Source organism: Vidua chalybeata, chromosome 17, assembly GCF_026979565.1.
Source record: "Vidua chalybeata isolate OUT-0048 chromosome 17, bVidCha1 merged haplotype, whole genome shotgun sequence".
In the NCBI taxonomy this organism is placed as follows: Eukaryota; Metazoa; Chordata; class Aves; order Passeriformes; family Viduidae; genus Vidua; species Vidua chalybeata.
The window spans coordinates 2874836-2899428 of NC_071546.1; the positions used below are offsets into that span (position 1 = coordinate 2874836).

At 43.0% G+C, this 24593-nt stretch overlaps 1 protein-coding gene and 1 long non-coding RNA gene across 3 annotated transcripts in view; both read left to right on the plus strand.

Annotated features, from left to right (window-relative positions):
- Positions 1-24593, plus strand: part of MMP24 (matrix metallopeptidase 24) — a 45542-nt gene that overhangs the window by 4343 nt on the left and 16606 nt on the right. For both annotated transcript variants that reach the window (XM_053958355.1, XM_053958356.1), the window contains 3 exons: positions 4152-4268; positions 6239-6543; positions 22979-23140. In XM_053958355.1, the coding sequence (XP_053814330.1) occupies positions 4152-4268; positions 6239-6543; positions 22979-23140 (584 nt within the window). The remainder of the gene's footprint in view (positions 1-4151; positions 4269-6238; positions 6544-22978; positions 23141-24593) is intronic.
- LOC128796570 (uncharacterized) lies at positions 13841-17361 on the plus strand. Its single transcript, XR_008433839.1, has 3 exons — positions 13841-15001; positions 15350-15468; positions 16966-17361. It is a non-coding gene; the product is annotated as an uncharacterized LOC128796570 (long non-coding RNA).

Below are 24593 nucleotides of genomic sequence, written 5' to 3' on the forward strand. Positions count from 1 at the left end.
CTCACACCTGGTTTTGGAAGCTGAGCAGAAGGAAGAGAGCTGGCAAGGCAGGCTGCCTCCAAGGGCCCTGAATTACTCAAGCATTTACTAAGCCATTGTTTCAGTCTGTGTTAGGAGTTTTGAGATTGCAATTAGGAATTTTTCTGTCACTTCCGTCAGTGTCATATGTTCTGTCTCTTTAAAGTGATTTTAAGAATCAGAGTTATTTGCACTTACTATGGAAGCCTAAAGTTTCTCATCTCCTTTCCCACATGCCCTCAAATCCGGAGCTTTTTTTCTTCCTCCAAGATTGGTACCCAAGCATGTGGAAGCCACCATGCAGGTGCTGCTAGTGGGAGATGGAAAGAAGCACCATCACTGGTGATGCTTTTTGGTACCTAAAAGGAAGTTTGGGGGGGGGTCCATGGAGAACACATAAAACAGCCTCCTCAGACCCTGCAACTGATGATGCCTCAGCAAATCTTGTGTCTGCCTGCAGCTGGTGGGCTGAACAGCTGGGCAAAGATATAATCCTGGAGCATGCTGGAGAGAAGGCACACTAGTGCTGAACAAAAATGGTGATTTGTCTTTGTCATGGTCAATCACATGGCCTTGGAAGGAACCAAGAAATGATCTTATTTGTGTTGGAAGCATCTTGTGCTTTGTCTTGAGCCTGTTGTGCAGGTCTCTCACCTTGGGGTGCACCACAGCTGTTTAAACATACCATTCCCACCAGCTGAAGGGTAGGGATTGAGAGTGACAACTCCCTTTCTTTAGGAGAGTCTTGTGAAAGGCTTGGAGCCTGAGCTGGGGAGAGCAGCTGTATCTGGACAAGAACTGGATGTCACTGCTTTTGGAAATTGCTCGTTTCCTGATGCCAAGCAGCTGGAGGAATGCAATAATCTGTGCCTCAAGAGTGCCAAGTATAAATTTTGATGATCCAGTGTTACTGGTGTTCCCATTTAAAAAAATAAGGAGGGGGGAATCAACCATAAGTATCTGAATCTTGCTTCGAGTAATTGTCTTTTGTTGTTTCTGATGTGATGATTTCCCCTGGAACATAGAGTGCAGTATCCAAACTGCTCAGTAGAGAATGACTGTCATAAAGCTCCGCTACAGATGATTAACAGCAGCAGGCTACAGCTTTGTGGATATTTTGCCACAGATCTGCCCTGCTGGGTGGAGGAGAGATGGCTGGATTTGTACCATGTGATTAGACCAGGGCCCATATGTCTGGGAATTAAGCTGAATCAGGGAACTGATCCAGATAAACATTCTCAGCTTGACATTAGCTCAGGGTGACGACAGCTTGGGTACTGCTGAACTCCAACCAGGTAGCTGAGCTCTGTTCCTTTGCTTCAGACAGGCAGTATCTGAGCTGTGGAGCAAACTGTGGTGGAATATGGGGGTTCAGACAGGCCTAAGTGAAATGGGGTTTTTATATAGGTTAAATACTATATAATGAGGAGTTAGGGGCCATGGGCAGCATGAGTCTCAGGAAGCTTTGGCTCAAGAAGTCCTTGAAGCTCCAGGGGTCGGTATTGCAGCTTGCTCTGGAACAGCCCCATATCCCTGTGCCTGTACCTGGAGCTGGCAAAGGGGCAGGGAATTTGGATGTTGGAGGGAATTCACTTTCTGTGGTGTCTCTGTGCAGTTCTGGCTTTGATAATAGAGGGCTGAGCTGTGTGGGGGTGAATTCATGTGGCCAGCTGGGCATAGGGCAAGTGTTGGGAACTTGGCAAGGTGTTCTTACAGGAAACAGATGCTGAGCTGTGAGGTCCTGCTGGTGTGTCAGCACTGCCCTGGGCAGCCCCAGTGACTTCTCTACACATGCAGGCTAGTTTGGTAGTACTGCTCTGTTAATTCTTTGTCTTCTAGATGATACTAGTAAGGATTAAACAGAAGGTCATTTTCTGACTATAGTCAGGGCCTGATGATGGTAATGTTCAGACGACTGGAGTTTCCATGAAGCTCAAGAGGTGAAAACCTGATTCAGACTATGCTTGTGTAAGGTTATGATGAAAACATTGTATCATAATATATGAGTGGAACTAAAAAAAACCCTGAAAACTCAGGATATATTTGGGGTGTACAGGTGACAGTAAGCTTGAGGTCTCTGTAGGAAAGTGCTAGAAGCAATGCAAAAGAGCACAAATAAAGGACACTTGGAAAAACACAGTGTGTTCAGGTTGAATTTATATTTCTAAAAGTAAATCTTAGATGTACTGCTTTTCTTTGAAGGTGGCAGCAGTTGTGTGGGCAAGAAAGATCCAATTTCCACAGGTTGCCTGGATTTCTGAAAGATGTACAGTGCTGATAAATGTGAGGTGATGTAAGTGGGGAAGATCTGTGCTGGCTTTATATACACAGCTTGGGTTCTTGTCAGGTACAGTGCAATGTGTATAACAGCTCTCATTTGCTCTGTTCTTGGTGGGGAGACGATGACTGATGATTGCATTGAAATTTATAAGCAACCAAAATTACATAGAAGTGGAATCAGGGAAGAGCTGCATGGCTGCCTGAATAGGGAGCAGGTGTGTGTGTTCTGAAAGAATTTTCTGATGAGGTACAGTGTCTGTGTGTCTGGTTGATTTTTATTTAAAAGGTGTCCTGACAAAAAGTCTTATAAACCATCTACTGGAGGTGGGAGACTCTCCCTTCCTGAAGGTCTGGGTTTAATATTTTTTGGTGAATAAGATGTACATTGTTTAGGCACAAGTGTGGACTACTTGCCATTGGCTGGCTGCAGTTGATGGAGGAATGTTTGCATTTGGAGGCCAAAAGTTGTCCCCTGGGTAGCCAAGGATGTGGGAGAAATCTTACTGAGGAGGAGAGGGAGAATTCGGTGTCCTGTGAGAAATAGGCAAGCACTGGCTAGAATGCTTTTCAGTGGCATGTCCTGCAAAGTGTTCCTAAGGGCTTTGTGTCACTTGCTTTTGCCATCAGAGTGAGTGGATCAAATGCACAAAATGCCTGAAGAAGTCCAGTGGCTGAGGCAATGCCAATCTGCTTAGGGGGAGGCTGTGACCAGAGATTGCTTTGCATTATTCCTGGGCTCTGCTCTCCTGTCCTGGGATGCACTGCAGAGTCTTAAAGGATGTGACTGGGGACCTGTGGAGAGTAGTACCTGTAGTTCAGTTCCTCAGTCTCTGCCCTTGTCTCCTTCTTCTCCAGCTGCCACATACAGTGAGGGGCAGATTTGTTCCTCCATAAACCAATTCTGGCTTATGTGCCCACACAAGCAAGTGTAATTTGAGGAACAGTCTATTTATCCTTGATTCTTTCTGAGAATCATTGAAGGAGCATCTTCAGTTCCTCTACTCCGACCCTCTACTAAAACAGGGACATCTAGAGCAGGCTGCCCAGGACCATTTCCAGCTGGGTTTCGAATATCTTCAAGGATGGAGATTCTGCCACTTCTCTGGGCAACCTCTGCAAGTGTTTGTCCACCCCCAAGCTGCTGTAAGAAAGAAGCAAAAGATCTGTCAAGGCTGGAGGTAAAGGAGGTAGGGAAGGAGAGTGGACTTCTGTGATAATACTGCCTGGATCCCTGTGCAGGGGACAGCATCCTTTGCTCTTCCAGTTCACTTGGCAATAGAGACTAGAGTTTCCTACATCATGAGTGACATCAAGAGTCAGGGGTTATGGGGAGAACCTAATGGAATTTGGTGTGTGTGACCCAGAGACTGGAGGGATCTCTTCTGGTCATTCCAGGTGAAAACCTTAGTTATTATCTGTGTTTGCACTTGTTCAGTTCTACCTAGTGAGATATGAACTGGATTTTTTTTCAGTGGCACAGGACCACTTTACCAAATGGAGAATGGATCCAGTAGGTGATAGGTGAGTTTGATCCCAGAGCACAGCCACCTGCGATTTTGATTTGGGTCTCTCGTGGCATTATCATCATTAAGCTCTTGTCAAGCATAGGGACTGCATGATCTGGACTCTGTGTTTCCACAAGGAAAAATGAAGTGGTTTTGGTGTGTGGATTGCCAGCAGAGGTGGGTAGGACAGCCCTGTGCAGAGGATAAACCTGACAAAGGGAGGACGGAACCCTTCTTGGTGTCAGCACTGGCCATCTCTCAGAGGTCTTCCAGTCACCCCCTGAGTTCTTTGGAATCTCTTTTCCAAACTCTTGGTGTAGCTTGTTGGTTTTTTCCCTTTACTTGCAGGTGGATGAAGAAGCCTCGATGTGGAGTTCCTGATCATCCCCACCTACGTCGCAGCCGGAGGAAAAAGCGGTATGCACTCACTGGCCAGAAGTGGAGACAGAAACACATAACCTACAGGTACAGCCTCCTCCCTCCCCCTTTTTGATGGGAAAAAAATGGTCTGTACTTGTTTGGCATGCAGAATTTGTAAGTACTTTTAAATTGAAACTGGATCCTCCCTGTAATGTCTAGTCTGGGCTTTTGTTCTCAGAATGTGGTGGAGGAGGATACTGTCAGAGCGCTGGAGTACTGAAGAGTCTGTTATCAATTAGAAATTAAATTATCAGTAAAGGCACCTGAATTGCAGCCATCAGTTGTGTAATTTTGGCAGAAAAATCTTAGTAAAAGGCCCTTTATCTTCTGTTAGAAATCTAAGGTTCTAGCCTTTAGATCATGTGTCACCTTTAACAAACCATTAAAGCAGAAGGAACATCACTGTTTGGGTACAAGATGCTTTCTCCTTCTACTGATTTGCAACATTTATTTTTGCAGAGGTTTTAGTTTTGCTCCTGTAGTAGAGCTCTTGCTTTTTTGCAGACTTAGGCCAACTGGGGTGAGCTACAGGTGTCAAGGGAGTGTTGCAGAGGGGCAATTGTTTCCCAGAGGTATTCGGAGTCAGGCTGTGAGCTTTTGGAAGGCAGTTGCTGAAAGATGGAGGTTTCTGGCAATAAGAATGTCACTTCAAATTAAAATTAACCCACCCTCTAGTTGAAATTGCAGCCTTTTGAATTTTTTGGAGGGGGGAAGGAGATTGCAAAAGAGTGAAAATTAGAGATGTAGTCATTAAGGAGAAGATCCAGCTAAGACTAGGACAGAAAGAATGTCTGCGGTGAAGAGATAGAAATGTGAGTGACCAGCATGGGAAAAGTACCAGAATGTGTAGGAAAAAACATAATGGTGTGAAGGGAAAGAGGATGAGGGACTGGGGCCCTCTGTCTCTTCTGCCAAGAATTCTGAGAAAGGAGGAGGATGCTTCAGGTTACAGTGCGGGGCTGCAAGGACTGGGAGGAGGGACTGGTTCTGGGGACTAGTTCAAAGCTTCCACCAATAATTATTGTTTTAACTCAAATTGTAAAGGGACACCTCCTGTATGCAAAGATCTGAGAATCAGATCCTTCTTCTAACCTTTTTCTGGACCCTAGGGGAAAGTGGTATGGAATCATATAAATAAAATAAGTCTTAAGCATATGCATAAGCAAGAGAAGCAGCTTGGCAGATGGCTGCACTGCTGCCCTTGTCAAACCAGTAGTTGTTTAGCTTTCCAATTTCAGTATTTGCAGTGTGCATTCAAGTGATGGGTGTCTTGATTCACCACTGAATGTGTTACAGTGTGTTTATATTAAATTGAGCCAGCTTCATTAAAGACTGAAAATTGTTCCCATGACATAGATACTTTATATTCCCCAAGTCAAGTTTAATAGATCACGAGGCTATTATATGCACATGGACAAAACATCTCATAAACACCGTTTTTAACGTAAGGTTTAGAATTATGAGACATTTATGTGCAGTTAAATGCCTCTTACTCTCCCCAGACTCTGCACCTTTAGCTGTCATGGACTGGGCTGCACAAAACTGGCAGATCCATCACTCTTATGGGCTCTAGAATATTTTAAGTAGTTCAGAGAATGAAGCAGGTCATATAAGTAAAGTTGTGTAGTTTACTGGAAGTTTGCTTCTCAAAATGAATTTTAGTGGTCCTTTTTTTTTATGTAGTAGATTCCATTTTAGCATAACTTCAGACAAAATCGGAAGTAATTTACATTTTTAAAAAAAGTTACTCAGTTGTCTACACCCAGATTTGAAAGGTTTTTAGGAAGTGATCCAAAATCAACCAAAGCATTATGAAGGTTCTTGTTGATGAATGTAGAATTCAGATCAGGGTGGTAGGTCTGTTGGTAACTTTCTTTGTAACAGCAAAACTTTGCATGCACAGAGTAGTGTCTGCAAAAAACTTCCTTTTGGAAGTTGAAACTGTGTGGTTATGTATTGATAAGTCTCAAATGTATTCTGCAAATTGAAACATCCCTTCTTTCTCATTCTGACAGTGTACACAACTACACCCCCAAGGTTGGCGAGATTGATACAAGGAGAGCCATTCGTCAGGCCTTTGATGTTTGGCAGAGAGTGACACCACTTACCTTTGAAGAGGTCCCGTACCATGAAATTAAAAATGACAGAAAGGAGGCAGATATTATGATCTTTTTTGCTTCTGGTTTCCATGGAGACAGTTCTCCGTTTGATGGAGAAGGTGGATTCCTGGCTCATGCTTACTTTCCTGGACCGGGAATTGGAGGAGACACTCACTTTGACTCAGATGAGCCATGGACCCTGGGAAATTCTAATCATGATGGTAAGAGTGCAGGTCATCTTTCCCAGCAAGGATAAGTTGGATGCAGACACACTGAGAGGCTTTCAACTAGAAAGTATTTGATTGGTGGAGCTTTCACCTCCCATACAGTGGTTCAGATGCTTTCTACATATGTATTCTATCTTAAATGGGAAAACAATGGTATTAATTTGTTTGTGGCTGTGCATGGTGTGAATTTTAGGAGTGAACAGAAGAGTGTATCTGCTGGCTTCTTACATCTCTCATGATTTGGGCCTTAATTGCTACAAAAACCACAAGTCTGGGAGGGAAAAGATGAATAAAAGAGTGTTGAAATGGTATCAAATGGAATACTTTACAAAGGCAATTAAAGTTAGTTGTAAAGGTGAATAGAAAGTTGAGAGTGAAGACATTTGAATTGCCAATTTGGTTTGATCCATATTTGTTTTCTCACACTCTGGAACTCCTTATCCTATCAGAGTTTGGGGCTGGCTGATTAGTTAAGGGAGACTGATGATTGGGACAACTCTTTTCATCTTATTAAGCATGAAGAGTTTCTGCATCTTTCTAGCTTTATCTTACTCTCTAAAGGCAATGAGCTCTTTCTGTTCTATTTTCAAACCTTGATTATAGTGATGCCTTGTAAAAAGTTTAGGCTGATAATCAGAATTTCACAGTGGCCTCACAAAGTATCTCTCCAATTTCCACAGTCCTAATGGTTTAGGAAGAACGAGGTGTCTTTAAGCCTTTTGGGATTCAAAATCATGTTTTGATATTTTGATAAGGACTAAAAGTTTACTTGGACTGTAAATATGTCTTGATTTTTAAATTGTATAAAAGCAGCAGAGTCGTGCCCATGATGCCTAAGGACATATGCAGAGGTGATGTCTTTCATTAGACCAAATAGTGTTGTTTTAAAAGAAGAAAAACTTTCAGGCACACAAGCCACCTTCAGGCCTGGCTTAAAGGTGACAGCTTGCTTTCAGAATGGATTGCAAATGAGGAAAATCCCTCAGAGTTGTGAGTCGGTATCAGATCATCTTTGACAGGAAATGGAGCTGTCAGGTTCAGCGAGGGAGTGCTAATTTGTAGGAAAGCAGTAATGATATGATACTTGTCTTTGTAGGTGTGAAAAATGCCAATCACTTGGTTTTTAAAATTTTAAAAGTTTAATAAAAATAAAATAGTTACAAAAATAGTAATACAATTAGAGTAATAAAAATTTAGAGTTAGGACAATTACAAGACAATAAAAAGCAAAGACTTACGGACATCCGGATGCTCTCGGGCACTGAACCACGACAAGCATGTTTTGTGAACAACAGAATCACTCTTAAAACAATACACTGTTGCATATTCATATATACTTCATGGTTATGCATACATTCTATTTAAAATAAGAAACTCTGTCTGTTGTATGTCAACTGTTTCCTTTAATCCCCACGGTGTCTTCGAGTCTGAGCAAGGCCTGAAGAAATTAGCTTCTTCTGATAAGAGAACCATAAATTCCTCTTCTCTGGAAGATTTAGGTGTTCTGTGACTGTTATCTCAGAGCGAGTATCTCATTCCTTAAAAAAAACCTGCATACATAATTTCTATTTCAACTACTAAAGCTTCATTTTAACTACAAAACTACATTTACCATACTATTAAAATGTTAATACAGCACAACTAACCAATATAACATTATACATATAGTAACTATCTGCATAGAGCCATAAAATATGCATTTTTCACATAGGGAAAGAGAAGTAATGCTTTCTGGCATGTGCAAATGACTAGAGGAGGTGTAGGCTGAGAAAGGGAGGTGAGGTGTGGAGAGGGGAAGAGTGTGGAGACTGTGAGAAATTATAATGTGACTGAGAAGGAGTGTTTTGCTGTCTTGAAATGTTAGGAATTTTTATACCTAGGTTTGTGGCTGGAGGGCTCCCTCCAGATGGGGGGTGACAGACAGACAGACTGAGTGGTTACCTTGTGAGAGCTGCAGCAGCAAGGTGTGTTTGTGTGTGTCAGTGCTCTGTGCCACTTCAGTCTGGTCTCAGTAGTTACTTTAGCTCAGCTATGGAAGTGTGATAGGCCCAGGAACTGGATATGACTTCCCAGGAAAGTTCAGGTATGAGACCTGGGAGTGCGGGTGTCTGGGGTAAAAGGTCCTTCCAGGAAGGTGGAAGGGAAGGTTTTGACAAGTTGTACTTGCTTTTTTCTATTCTCATTCTCTGCACAAAACGCTTCCTTCTGAGATAAGCTTAGCAAGGTTGGGAGCCAGCTTAAAGACTGGCAGCATGGATGGCTCTGCAGAAAATATTCCATCCTTTGGTAGGATGTTCCACCACAGGTGGTCACTTCTTCGAGGATTTTTTTTAATGCAGTTTTTAGGATGGTGTTTGAGTGCAATGCATACAATGAGTAGAGTGTCTCTCTTTTTATAAAAGCTATATTTATGCTATTCTTATCCATGTGGCTCTTTCAAAGACATTATGTCATTCTCTGTTGTTCTGAGTGACTGTCATGAGTGGTGTCCTCAAAGTTCAGGAATTGGTATTTGAGGGGCTGGTGTTCTCTTTGTGTAAGAATTGATAGAAGAATTGAGATTTCCTTTTCAGAGGATGTCACCTGTGCATTTGCTTTCAGATTACTCCGCTGAAGACTTGGCTGCACAGTCTCTTTTAAAAAGTCACCAGTGAGGATGTTGAGAATGGTGGGGTTGTATCTGACCCTTCCATCTAGGGGAAGTGTTGGTGGTAGGAGGGGAATTTGATGTTTTGAGGGTGACAGGGGTAAGGCTGTAGTCAGAGCATTAGAGATGTGTTGTATGAGGAATTTGGTTTTGCCTGCATCCTTCTCTTTGGTGTGCAATTGTGAAGGTGTCCTGCTTCCTCACTGGATGATCCAGGCCTCTTTAGGGAGGGGTTTCCTTCTGTTTCACTGTTCTTTGTCACTGGAGCACTCATTAGCTTCAGGTTCTCACCTCTGATGTGTTCCATTTTAATGCTTTTAGCAGGGCTTTGAAGAGTTTCTTCTTGGTCAGAGGTTTCCTTGCTCAGTTCACTGCCACTTTTCATTGAAAATAAAGTATTAGAGGGAACAATATAATCTGTTCAACAAGAAGTGTTTCTTCAAACGTGGTCTTGCTTGTCCTTAAGATATGTATTTTGTGGCAACAGGGTTAATCAGTCTGGAGTTGAAGAAGCCTCAGTGAAAGTATAAAAGAGCCCTGCCAGTAAATCATTCACAAAGCTCTCATTTATTCAAAGGAGGAACTGGTTTGGCCATTCAGTATCTGTTCAATGATTATAAGAGTCTTGAAATAAGATTGAAGTAACAATGGTATCTTTTCATCAACTCATAAAATACCACAGTGTAAAATGTTTCACTCCTGACAAGAATGTGTATTAGTTGAAGGGAAAAGTTGAGCCATCTATCTTGGAGCTCTCTTAGCCTTGCAATTGTGAAGGTAAATCTCCTGTCAGGAGAGCAGAATGCTGAAACTGGTGCCATAGATCATTAGAACATTTTGCTGACCTCTCACCCATATAGTTTTATTGCAGTTATTCCAGTCTGAATCCTTGCTTTTGTGTGTCTGCATTTCTTACACTGTTTTGTGGCACCTGCAGAGGTCCAGTCTGGCTGTGTTTGGAAGCAGCTGTCACCCCACAGAAGAGCTCCTTTGCAATCTTCACTAGCAGTGAAATGTTTCATATGAAATTTCATCCACTCAGGAAAAATATGAGTGATTTGAGCAGATCTTTCTATGCAAACAGCCATCTCCAATTTGTATATGGAGAATGTGGTATATCCTGTTGATGAAAGCTTCTGTCTTGTAAAGAGGCCTTGTGGTAATCCACTGGGGTTATTGAGAACTTTATTATCCCAGCTAGGATATAGTTAGTTGGGATTTATATACTCAGTATCATTTTGCATTGTTATTATTATACTGATTTTGCCCTTGTGGACAGCATGACCACTACCATGTCCCTTAAAATTATTGGTGTAATCATAATAGCTGTGAGCTGTTGGTTGTCCTCTTGAGCCCTTGGTAATAAGGGCACATGCACCAACCCTTCCATTTTCTTCTGCTGTGAAGAATGATCCCTGCATAGGCTTTCAAAGTGAATGCAAAGTTTCCTTCCCCCTGGATATTAGTTACAGTTCCACTCAGGCATTCAGTTTCTTTAGCTGAGTAAGACTGTACTTTCAATTTATGGTTGCTGATTTATCTTCATAATTGTACTGCCTTCTCTGGCGTTCTCATAAGCAAGCTCTGGAAGATTAATTTAGATAATCTTATTATGAAGATGGGCAAAACCAGGTTTAGCAGATTAAACTCCTGGAGCAGCTCCTGAGATCATGGGATACAGAATTAATTTGTTTTCCGGTGATAATGTTGATGAGAGTGGCTGGAAGCATGAAGCAGAATGTTGGAATTTGGAGGAACCAAGGGAAATCAGAGAAGTGATGCAGCAAACAAGATGCAACTGAGGAAGAGGGGGTGCATTTAGAGATAAACCATCTACACAACCACACATGAGGAGCAGCTGGCATGGTCACAGGGGTGGGGACTGACCTCGTGTTTTTCCTGGAAGGTGCTCTTCAATAGGAATGAAAGCAGCTGTTGGCTGCTTAGCTGGCCCCAGACTTGTTAGGCTTTGGTGCCTGGCACCTGGAGACAGGTGAAGCTGTGTTTGAAGTCCCTGTCTTTCAGAAGACCTGGGGTGTAGCTGCTCCCTGGCCACAGGGCCCCTCTTCGCTGCTCAGACGCAGCATTTGGTCACCTGCAAGTGTCAGCACAGGCTCAGTGTCTTAACTGCTGGTTTTATCAGAAGGAACACCAGACTTTCCTCTCCTTTCTTGAAGTTTTGGGCATTTTTTACTTGAAATGTGCTGTAGAAACAGCCAAGCAGGCTTTGAACTGCCCACCTCAAGACTCACAACACTGCCACATTGCTCAGGCAGCAAAAGCCTGAAAGGGGGTGAACAGACCTGGCAGTGCTGGGATCTCTCTCCCTTGGCTCCTAACTTGGCTCAAGCATAGAGGCGATGCATGAAATAGTTATTAACTGGCCAAATAAAGTACTTACTAGCCTTTATATGGAAATAATAATTATAGATGTATATAACTCCAAAGTTGAAAAGGAATCCTGAGTGACTGAAAGTTAGTTCTGTCAGTTTAAATATCCACATGACACATAACAGCTTTTACACACCTCTGACATCTCAAACATTATTTTAATCCAGGTTAATTACAGAAAGTAAATTTTTATCTCCAGTTTAACATTACAAGTAGTATTCATAATAATCCCAGGCAAATTTCCCTCCTGGTATTTTAAAAGCAAAAATACATTGCTGTCATGCATGTCACTAACACCATACCACTAAGTCTGTGGTGTCTGTCAATCCCCTGCAGGTAGATTAGAGAATCTTTTTAATACTAAAGTGAGGTAAGACTTGAGATATCCATACTCTGCCCAGGGATCACCAGATTTTATTTCTTTCGCCATGTCCAGAGTTGGCCTCTAAGACCCTCCCTATCATCTGTTGTCATGTAGCATTGTAGGTGGGAGTGTGCCCAGGGCAGCCACTTCAGCTCCTTCAGGAAACACCTGCAGCTGATGAATTATTTCTGTACCAACTCCAGTGTGGCTCAGCTTCACATTGTGTGGTCATTGTACAGAGCAGAGGGTTCATCTTTCAGTGCCTCTCCTCCACACCTGTACCAAGTTTTCTCTGTAAATGTTGGATGACCACTCTGGCAGCTTTTTAGATGTTGGCGAGAAATGCTGAGCTTTGCTAACAGCAAGTAAACAAATCTTATAATTGTTCCAACTGATTGTGTCCCCCACAGATCCCAGTGGGTTCCTGCAGAGGCTTCTTTGGAAAGCTTCCTGCTCATGGCTTCTGAGAGAAAGCCAACCAAAAATACTGCCAGAGTTTGCAAGACACTGGCAGAAGCAGTAGAGGAGGTGAAATTTCACAGGTCACATTCAGTGCAGGAGCTTCTGCAGAAGGAGGAAAGGGCCTGAACACCTTTGGGAAGGTTCTGTCAGCCACAGAGGAGAGGAATTAGACAGCTTTTTCCCTGTGATTCTACCACAAAGAGTAGCATTTTGTCAGTGGGCATCTTACCTTAACAGCAGAGAAGCACTCCTGGAGTCACCATCTGGACATGGCATATGTTCAGGAATCTGACCAGGTTTTTCAGGACAGCCAAATATTGTCTAGGCTGACAAATGTGAATATTCAACAAGGATCTGAAGGAGAAAATTTTGATTGGGGTAGCTAATTTTGGAGCTTACTGGCAGCCAGTGATCATGACAGGCCTGCTTGGGAGAATGCAGAGCTTTAAGCCAACATTTAATTTGCTGATCAGTGTGTTCAAAGCACTGTCTTCGCTGGAGGTTTACTGTTTTCTGTCGTGGCAATATTAACATCACAAACCTTCTTGATTCTTTGGACATTTGTAAACAAGATGAAACCAGGGGAATTGGCTTGGTCAGCCTAGTGAGGAGAAGGAGGATGGGGAGGAAGCATCTAATAGCAGTCTTCCACCTGAGGAGATATTAGAGAGAGGAGAGAGGCACACTCTCTTGGAGGTGGAGGAACAGAAAAAGGAACAAAAGGCAAGGGGCACAAGCTGCAACAAGAAAAACTCCACCTGGGATGTAAGATAAAAACTTCTTCACCTACAGAGTGGTAGAACTCAGAGGCTGTACGTGGAGAGGTTGTGGGGACTCCATCCTTTGAGACTTTTGGAACGTGGCTGGATGATGTCCTGAGCAACCTGATGTAGTTTTGAGATTAGTGCTGCTTGAAGCAGAAAGTTAAACTTGGTGGCTTCCAGCCATGCCTTTCAATCTACATTATTCCATAATTCTTTAGCACTGCCATAGACAGAATTTGAGTTGCTAGAACTTAAAAGCAAATTGTAGTTACTTCTCATGGCATCTCTGAGCCATAACAAGATATTCCGCTCATAAAAATCTCTGTTTCTATCAGCTAGTTCCCTTCTAAAAACAGGACTGTTTAACATTGAAATCTTTCATGAGGGAGGACCGGTGATGCTCACAGGTGCATGAAAAGGTAGCTGGCAATATTTTTTGGCAGCTGCTTGATCCTTTTGAAGAGACACCTCTGACTGTTTCTTTCTTTTTTTTTTTTTTTTTTTTTCCCATGCCTGAATGTACAAGATTTCTGGAGCATTGACTAGACTAATCCTATAAACACAGAATGTATGTTAGAATATCCAACAGATTCCCTGGTACTAATGGGGATGTATCAGTAGGTTTGACTTTTTCTAGGTAAAAACTAGTCATACAATTCTTCCTTATCAAAGACTTCCAGATGTTTCCAGATGTTTTGGAAACATTGCTGGCTAAACATTATTTATCCTATTTGTTTTGTTTGATTACAGATGTGATATTTTATGTGGGGGGAGGGAACTAAGAGGAATGCAGAGTATCCAGCTGTAGCTTTCTTTTTGTGTTTGAGATTTCTATTGGCATCCATTTTCCTAGGGTGACTCTCTACTCTCTGCTTGCTCACCACTTAACTGACTTGTGCAAGTGCAGTGCCTGCTTGGAAAAGAAAATGCACCTCAACCCCTGTACCTTCACCCAGCAAATTGCCAGAACTTGGTAGTCTTTCCTCCTCAGTTAATTCCTATTTCCTCTGCGTCTGCCTTGCTTTGTCTCATTTCTTTCTTATTTTATCACTTTTTCTCATGTTCATTTTCTATGAAGTACTGAGGCTGGCAATCTACAGAGTGTGAGTACAATGAGTAACTCACAACAGAGAACATGTGTAATTTTTTGTGTTGTTTGGCTGCTAAGTAGATTTTAAATTTTCTTTCTTTGGTTTCTCAGATACAGAACATCTCCAGATTTAAAGAGTTTTGGTCTAACAAATGGCATTTTTAATCCATCATTATTTTTCAGGCTTTTGACACTGTTGTTGAAAATGAGCATCAGCATTTTCCAGAGCGAGAACCAGAGCTGCTTTGAAGTTACTCACGTGTCCCTTAACACAGAAGACCTGGAGGACTTTCATGTACATGTTGGAAGTCAAGTGGGGCATAAATAGTATTAAAATTTCAATTTATTTTTTCGGGCCTTTTGATGATACATCACCAGGTCATGCTGTTGCTTGGTATTTTGTTCATTGAAGACCAGTTCAGTGTTTAATCTCCAGGACATACCTACTTAACACTGGTTTCATCCTGTAGCTGCTTGGAGAGAGACTCCTTCCCATAAGCCAGAGCTCTCTCACATCCTATGCTAATGTTGAACAGATTTGAGCAAGGATAGAAACAAATGATTTCAAGACAGCCAGCCACAGTAAAAGGAAATCAAATCAGGCAGCTTAAATCAGCAGCAGTTGGAGATTGCACCCCTGTCCTGTCAACCTGAAGGAGAAGAGAGGAAGCCCATCAGCACACAGGGAAGATTTCTGTCTTCAGATTCTCCTCTCCACCCCTGGACAGCCTCTCCGTAAGTAATGCTTTCTTTTGGTGTGTTTGCTGTCATTCTACAAACATGGCAGTGGCTTCACAATGCAGGCTGGATTTTAAATCTTGGCAGTGCTAGTTACTGATTACAGCTGAAATTCGTTAATAAGGGTCATCTCCAAATTCCAAATTTTCAAAACACTGTACTTGTAAATACACCTAATGGTAGTTGTCAATACCTGAAGTTCACAGTGTTCTTTAAAGAAAAATGTTATCCATTGCATTTGTTAGTAGCCATTCAATACACAGAGTATGCATATAGTTATGTAGGTATTTGGAGTCCTATTGATTTATGTATAATCAAAGTAAAGTATTTTACTTCTTTTCACAGAGAATGAAATACTCTGGGATTCACAGGAAAGAGCCAGTAAGGATCAAAATGATGTGTCATTCTCTTAAAAAGGAAGAAAAAAAAAACTGTGAAAAAAAAAAAAGGTCACAAGAATCAAGGTGAGCCAAAAAGTCTCTTTTTATCACTTTCTTTTTGTAAAGCAGAAACTGATGATGTGAAATGAGCCAAAACGGAGCCGTGTCTTTAATAAAGTTGTGGCATTCCACTTGCTGAAGGGCGAAGGAGAAAAACAACAGGCCATCAGGATGGAAAAAAAATAAAAATAGAGAAATTCTTGAAAAGAGTTTGCAGGTTATCACAGGCAGATTGTGGCATCAGGCAGGGAAATGACACCCAATACTCTGGATTTTGACATCACACGCGAGCAGCAAACTTGGGAGTTGCTTAAATTTCTTTTTTCTTTTCTCTGGTGTTTCTGAAGGAGAGCTCACAGTTTGAAAACAATTTGACTAGTATTGCCTTCTCTACCCAAATCCACCAAGAATATGACTCTGAGGGGGAGATGTCTTCCATCCCAGCTCTCTTGTGTCTCAGTCCTACTCAGTCTTTAGAGCCCCATCAGGAACTTCTGTGTCAGGGGAGGACAAAGACAGAAAATCTCCTGTTCTACAGACCACCCTTGCTGAGGCACAGAGCTACTCTCATAGCTTCCAGAGCAACACTTGCTCTGTTGCCAGCATCAGGAATTAAATACCATGTCAACCTGATGGGCAAAAAAGGATTCCACATGTCACAGCCTGGATTGTCCACACTGCCTATGCCAAGGCCTGGGGTTTTTTAGTTACCTTCCAGTGTTTCCACAGCTGGGTCAGGACTGAATTCTGTCAATAGACTCTGCTGTGTTTAAATACTTTTAAAATACAAACAATAGCTCATTTTCAAGACTGATGGAATGAAGGTCATACCTACATTTTTTTGTGTTTCTATGATTTTTTTTTTTCTTTACTGCTTTACCATCTGTTCAACCGAATTCTCTGCTGGTATATGCAAATAGGAATTTTCATTTTGGGCTTAGTAATTCTTTGCTATTGAATTGTTTATGGAATTACCACCTACATTTGTGAAAGACAGGGTTCATTTCTCAGCAGAACACGCTTGCTCCACTGACTGTCAGGCTGCTGAGCAGCTGAAATGGCACAACTGCCCCTTTCTCTGGCTGTCCACTCTGTCAGTTTTGGTCTCACCATTCCAGACCATTAGTTTGTATTTTTCCTCTGAGTTTCTACAGGAGGTTGTCCTCATATTCCCCTCTGTGCATGTCAAATAAAGCACAGCTTCCACCATTAGTAAGGTGTATAGCACAGCTACCAGCCCTGATTTGCACGCTGCCTTTTGGTCAATAAAGGCAAATTACCTTTCACATTGGTAACATAATGTGGTTCTTTGTCTTTCTGCAGTCCCTTGGTCTTGTGGGGATCAGTTTAACATGGTACAGTTTGCTGTTAAAAGTGCAGATCACTCCTTTCTCCAGGGAAGCTGTTCAGACACTTTTTAGAGTTTTCAGTAATTCCTTAAGAAGCAACACATAACAATAATTGCTTATGAACAAAGGAACACCTGCATTTCTTTTTAACATGTATTTTCTTCCTTTCTAGATAGAAAAGCTGTTTTCCACAGAATTCCACTGAGCAGTATCAGCCCATCTTCAGGGTCTTCAGAAGACTGGAAAGTTTTCCTTGAGCAGAGCATGTCATGGAGGTGAATGGAGGAGCACAGACAAATCACATGTTCTTCTGTTGGACAGGTCAGACCTACCAGGTCTGAAGATGCAAGAACCAAGGCATAGCTTAGAGTAGCCCTAAAGCTTCTTTAAGTTGTGCTTGGGAAACAGTTGCCTTTACGTGGCTGTTGGGGTGGAAGGAACATAAGCATGTTTAGTTCATACCATCTCTTCTGTAATTACCTGAGGCATGCTATTGTCACACACAATCAATCATCTGACTTCTTAAGTATCATTCTTACTTTAATAAAATTTCAAAATATAAGCCTCATATGTCTTTTTGTGTCTGAGTACACTGCAATATGTAGATTTGTTGGCAGAGTGATACAGTTCATAAAGTATAAAACTAACACGACAAAGAGCAGAATTCAGTCTCTTTTCTGCTGTTAATCAGATATGCAATATTATTTGTACTCGTGTTGTCTTAGAAGCTGTGTCCTGGATTTACAGTCCCCAGTACTGTGTGCTCCCCAGAGCCTACCCACATGCACAGCTGTGCTGAGGAACAAACACTGATGGCAGTAACTGATAGCACTGCCCTTACGGAGTCCTGTGACCTGCTGCTGTGTTCTGACAGGCATTTCAGCAACCTACAGGAATTATTCACTGAGTTACGTAGCCAAATAAAGTGTTTTGTTATGGATTCCCATAGTTAAAAGGAATGACACTGTACAAGGAAGCATGTGTGGGCAACTTCACAAAGACAAGCTGTCTCAAGGTGTCTGTTACCTATTGAATGGCTTTTCCAGAGGAAGATTAAAATCAAAGAATCAGGAGGGGTGGAGTTTGAGAGTTGAAGGAAGTTCATACATAAATAGTTTATCGATGACTCCAGTGTTCTCTGTTGCAATAAAACCATATGTTCCTTTACTCTGCAGGGAAAAGTAGAATGTTAGAAACAATTTGAGAGTCCTTTCCCCAAAGATCGGGGTTTAATGTGGGATTATATTGCAGTTTATCTAAAGTAAGGTTGCTCATCTGGGAGCACACCAGCTAATGAGGTTTATCCTGAGCACAGGTTGTTTTTAATTAAGAAAATTAAACTTAAACCTAAGTTTCAAGTTGTATAGAGCCATTGAGCTGGATGTAAAGTAATGACACACCTGGTGTGTCATCATGATAATGGAGGATGCTTTTATAGTGCTATAGGTGTGTCCTCAGTTGTCATTTTCTGTGGTGATAACATTGTGCTGGTAAGGAAAACACATTAGCAACTTCAAAACTAAATTAACTGTGTTTCTTTGTGTTTAGTATAGCAGGTCATTTGGTATTTCACTCAATGAGCTGACTTACTCCCACCAGTTTTACAGGGTCATCCTCTTTCTGGTGCTCATTGGTGGACTTTTGGCTGCCTCCTGAGAACCGGGAAGGAGGAAGCTCAGGCAGGTCTCTGACCAGACCTGTTTGTTTTGTACAGATGGTGCAAATGAGCAAAAATTTTTGTATTCCTCTTGGGACTGTTTCCTCCAAGTACAGATCCTTCTTAACCCTACTGTTTTACCCAGGTGCCTGGGATACTCTGAGTGCAAGTTTTTCTTGTTATTTGGTCTTGGTGGGGAGTGGATTGAGCAGGAAATTAAGGAGCTTTATCCCATTGCTTGACCTTGTTTCCATAGCAAAGCATCAAGCTAGGTTGTTAGTTCTCCACGTGAATCTTTCTCCAAGAAGATGGACACTATGGGGAATGCTGTTGGACAAGAAATGTGGAGAACTGGGAGGTCAGAGACCTTCCTCTATGTTCAAGAAACAACAGAAACAATGTGGGAGGTACAAGCTCCTTTCCAGACTTCTCCAGCTCAGCAGTGAGTGAGAGCACAGAGAGCCCTCACAGCCCCAGGCTGAGTGCTGTGGAAGGAGAGAACCACTGAGGCAGTTTTATACCTCAGTATTTTCTTTTTAGAGCAAATCCTAGCCTACCCCTTCAAGAGGAATGTGTTCTCTTCCATGCTATGGAATTTGCTACCATTAGCAAATTAGAGGGAACTAGTTAACAATATTATTGATTGAGTGACCCTTCAAGGGAACACAGGATGATGAATCCAGAACTGGATTTTTGAGAACTCTGGGCTTCTGAATTGTCTTAAGACTTCTTTCTCCCATCTCCTCCTCCCATGAAATGCTTTCTCACTTGTTCTCTGAGAATGATGTAGTTGTTTCTGACCTGGCACCCCCTTGGAGTGTGCAGCAGGTTGGAGAAAGGAGATAACAGGGGCATTCTGGAAGGAAAAGATCAACTGATGTGTCTGGGAGGAGGCCAGAATAGAAAGATGAGGGGATTAAACAGTGGTGAGAAATTTTTGGCCAGGGCAGGGAGCAGAAGGAGAGGGAGCTGTGTGTGCTTCTGCCACGACTGCCTTTCAGCAAAAGTAGATGAGAAGCAACCACAGCACTGAGAATCAGGGTACTTGGAGAGAGCTAAGAGAAGCTTCTTGTCCTGTTTTCTGTGGAGGTCAGTTCACTTTCTAGGAATTCTCTTGAGCTCTACTTCATCTGCTCCAGCCATTGCCCTGGGTTTATCCCTGCTTTGGTTCAGGTGGTCTCCTGGCCATGGAGGAGGAGAACTTTTCCATTCCACTGCTGACTTTGCCGCTGTGGCTGTGCTGGAACCTGGACAGTTCATTTCTTTGAGAGTTTCTTACCTCTAGTTGATACAAAGCTTCCCGGCCAGTATTTTCTGTGCTCTGTGACATCCTCACACACAACTGCCAGCCAGAATGGTGGTTTAAAACTGGACAGCAGCAGCTGTTTTCCACAGCTGTTTTTCCAGGAACGAGTATTTCCTAAGCATAGCTGGGAAAAGGTGTATATCTGTTCCATAGTGGAAGAGCTGGCTGGCCTGACCACCATGGTGGTTGAGGTACTTCTTCAGGAATGAGCCTTCATCTTGCTGGTCATCACAGAACTCTTACTGGTTATCTCACTGGTGATCAAAGAACAAGCAACCATGATCTGCTGGACTTGATAGCTGAAGAAATGTGAGTGGTGTGAAGATCAGTTGCATCCTTGGCTGCGGTAACCGCAAGATGAAGAAGTTCAGGATTTGTGTCAGAGGAGTTGCATGAGATCAGTACTGACTAATAGCTTGATGAAATGACATCAGTGATGCAGCAGAGTGCACATTCAGAGAGTTTGAAGATTGACAGGAAATTTAGAGAAGCGTTTAATAGCACTGCCCACTGATGCTGTTGTTCAGAGACCTCAAGAGGCTGGAGGAACAGGCTGACAGGAACCTAAGGAAGGTGAGGAGGGGGAAATGCACAGCCCTGCCCTGGACTGTTGGTGGCCCAGAGGCTGCAATCAGCTTTGCAGAGAAGGACCTGGGGCTCCTGGTTGACAGCAAGTTGAACATGAGTCATGAGCACAGAAGGCCAACAGCACCCAGGGCTGCCTCTGGAAGAGCGCTGGCAGCAGGTCAGTGCCAGCAGGAGATGATCCTTCCTTTCCACTTGGCACATCTGGAGTGCCCTGGGCACGGCTCCCCAGTGTGAGAAACTTGACATTCAAAACCTGAGCAGAGAACTTGCTTTACTTGACCTTGCTTGAACTGGGCATTGGACTAGACAATCTCCAGAGGTGCCTTCCAGCCTCAACCATCCTGTGAGTCTGTGGGATTCATTTTCCACCTGTAAAGTGGGCTGGCATTTATTTTGGGTAGAAACAAATGACTGAAAGCTATTTGAAACTAATTTAACTTAAGATAGTGCCTGATCTTATGCCCCTGGTAAAGGATTAGCGCATAGAGGCAAGTCACTTGCATAGATTTCTATGTAGTTACATAGAGACAAGTTCTAGATCTGCTGGCAGCACAAATACTGCAGGTACTTTAGCAAGGAAAAAAATGCCACCAAGGGAAGGTGAGGGAGGATGTCCCTGAGCACAGGCACAGACTGTGAGCCTGTGCTGAGCAGAGTCTCATGAGGTCAGCTCTGTACTGAGTGACCTTTACTGTGGACTCCATGTGTAAGTAGTTGTGGTAGCAGTGAAAAATGATGCTTTCATGAGCATTTAGGTGATACAGGAGACTAAGTCCATTCAATTTTGCAAAAGGACATTGATTCTCTGAATCCCATTTGGAGTCTGGGTGCATCTTCTAAGCTTGAGTGTTTTTGAAAACCTGTGGAGAATGATCAGTCCTCCAAACTTTACCATAAAACTACTTCATGGATTTTATACTGTGCTGTTGGACATTGTATTAACTTGTTCTGCACACACCAGATTTTTCAGCAACAGATGACAAAAAATTACTAAGTAGGTCTTTATTTGAAATTCCCAAATACAGAAATTCTAAAATTTTACATAAATATGTGGCTAAATTTTCAGCTATATATGTTTTTGGACAATTGTATTTGAAAATTTATTTGAAATGCATTTGTATATTGTAACATGTCTTGCATATTCAGATGCTTTCACCGTCCAACTCAAACATTCAGAGCATTTAACCATTTTGGGGTGGTATGTGTGACTGGGGGAGCACTGTTTGGTACTGACTTCAGGTATCTTCAGACGCTGGCAAAGCTCCCTGCTGAGGAGGCTCGCAGACCCCTGAAACTGCTTTGTCATATTTTTATGGGTAACAGTGGAGCAGTAACTATTTAAAAAGCAGAGATGGTTCTGTGTGAGTCACTGTTGCAACTCCTGTCTCAGGTAGAGCTCAGCACAGAGCTGAGCTTTGTTCAGCTGGAGGTATGAGGAAACTCTTTGGAGAGGCTGCAGAGCAGCCACTGAACTGCCACTGACAACTGATTGCAAATGTCCAATTGCAAGTGCTCTTGGTTTCTGCCTTGCCATAAAAAACCAAAACCAGAGGAACCCAAATTCAGGCAGAATTGAGGGCTCAGACATTTTACTGCCTTGAGGAGACATCAGTCCTTGTTGGCTGTGTCTTCATCCCTACATAGCATTGCCTGGGTCATTTTCCAGTGCCCTAATGGAGCAGGACATCCAGGGACCACACTAGATCAAAGTGATGAGGGTCCCAGGGCCGTGGGACTGAAGAGGAATGTGTGCCTGTAGAGTTGAAGGTACCCCTCCTTCCCACTGCTCCCAGCTTCTGCACCAGACAGGGCTCCTCATCCCTTCTTCTCCCTGCCAGGAAGAGTCCTGACTCTTCTTTCCTCCTTCTTCCTTCTTCCTTCTTGTGGCAAGCACATTTCTCTCTGTACACCTCAATAAAAAATCCTGAGAGAGAGAGAAATGTGCTTGCCACACCTTCTGCCACTGGGATCCAACCCAACCTTTTCCCTGTGTGGGAGTGGGGCAGGATGGAGCTACCTGTGCTCAGCTCCTGCACACATGGCAGTGCCAGGGGTCGCAGAGAGTAAAAGCACATTGAGGAGCCCTTGCTGGAGGAGATGGGGCTGCCCACATGGGACAGTGCGTGTTACCCTGGTCTTCTCTGTCCTTTCTCTGCCTTGCCAGGTGCCCGCAGACCTCCCCTACCATTTGTTGGTCCAGGGCTGATCAGAGCATGGCACCAGAGGACCCAGAAGGGGCACAAAGCACTCACCCCACCACTGATTAGCAGACTGTCCATGCTCTCACCTCTCCTGGCAGGACTTGGATAAGGAGCCAATGGTATCACAGTGACCATTTTGTTGGCCATTTTCTGTAAATTCTCTACAAAGGAGTCTAGAGTCAGTATCCTTTCACTCCAGGCACTGCCTGTTTTACCTGCTCTGGGGCTGGCAGCCTCTGGCCCGTTCTTTGACAATGGCTAAAGGCTGTGCAGGCTTTTGGGAGTAAAACCATCTCCAGGAGCTGACCCTGGCACTGTGACCTGCTGTGCAGTAGGAGAGCAAAGCATTTGCTTCTGGTTTATGGGCAAGAGGGGCTTGGGATGGCCTGAGGTCGTGGCTGTGTGCTAACCTGGCTGTGCCTTCCTCCCACAGGGAATGATCTCTTCCTGGTTGCTGTCCATGAGCTGGGGCATGCGCTGGGTCTGGAGCACTCCAATGATCCCAGTGCTATCATGGCTCCTTTCTACCAGTACATGGAAACACACAACTTCAAACTGCCTCAGGATGACCTCCAAGGAATTCAGAAAATCTATGGTGAGCAACCCTTCTTTCCTCCTTCCTACTTCTTTACTTACACCAAGTTTGAGCCTAGGGAGTATTTTACAATTAGCCCCCACATGCCTGCAGATGGTAGTCTGCATTTCCTGCCAGAGCTGAGTGGGGAACTCTTTAAAACCCTCGATCCAGGACTAAGATGACTGCACAAGTCAGGATAATCAAACCTCTGTGATCCCACTGCTGCTCCATCCCTCACTGTGTCCCCAAATCAAGGAGTACTGCAAAGGGAAAAACAGGCTTTGCTGTACCCAAGGTTTGTCCATTAGGAACAACCAGTGCAAATAAAGGAAAAGAATGCAAAGAACCTGGAACATCAAGGAAAGGTAAAAAGTGTTTTTACTCTTTTTTTTTTCTCATTACATATAAGGTAAGGGAAAGAAAGTTTGGATCTGCTTAGGAAGCACTTTGCTTCTTTCAGTCTCTAGCTGAACATGTTGTACAGCATGTGCCACAAAGATAATGGGCTCAAGGGAAATAGAAAAGGGGCAGACAGATTATGGGAGAAAACCTAGGGGCTGCAATGATGTGGTGGCAGGTGATGGGATCATGGATACCAGGGTGTGAGGACAGGAATTCACAGAATTATTGGCAGAAGGAGACTCTGAGAGCAAAGAGAAAGACAGGTTTTAGGAACACAAGGGGAGACTGAGACTAATGGCCACAGTCTGTGGCAACCTGTGATAAATAGGTTTCATCAAACATCCCTGATTTCATTCTTTGTGGAAAGTACAGGTTTGACAGAGAGGTTACTTAATTAATGCAGCACAGAGCAGCTGTGCTGCTGGAGTCAAATATTAGCTCCCAGAAGCAGCAGAGCAGATATGGTATGAATTAAAGGCGAAAAAAATACTTGTAAGATGGTTGTCAGTGGGAAAGCTGGTGTTTCTCAGGACTTGCTGCAGAGGTTGGTGACAGGCCTGACACTCAATGTTTCCATCAATGGTCTGCCAGTGAATTTGAAGTTGCTGCTAATAAAATGTGTGCAAGACCTGTAAGACTAAAGCAGTATAGAAAGACATCTAAATTGAATCTCAGCTGTTTCAGTCAGATTTGGTGTTTGTTTTCTGTGACTGGATTGAGATTCGTTGTTTAAGTGCAGATGCCTGGAAAAGTCTTTTCCTGGGCTAATTTCTCTGACTTGTGAGGGCAGTGGGAAAAAACAGGCATTTGTAGAGAGCAGTCCAGCCTCAGTGTGAGGCAGATATCCAAGTAAGGTCCAATATGTAAAATAACATGGCTTAAAGTACACCCAGGGGAACTATCTTATCTCATTAGTGCATCTTCTTATTGTTCATTACCAGGTGAAGCTGCATGTTAATTGTCCTATGGTATTGTTTACTTAAGAATACTCTAACACAGTTCATGTTCTGGTGCTCAGGATAGCAGAGACTCTGGAGGGTTTTGAAATAAAGTGCTGGGGTAGTCAGTG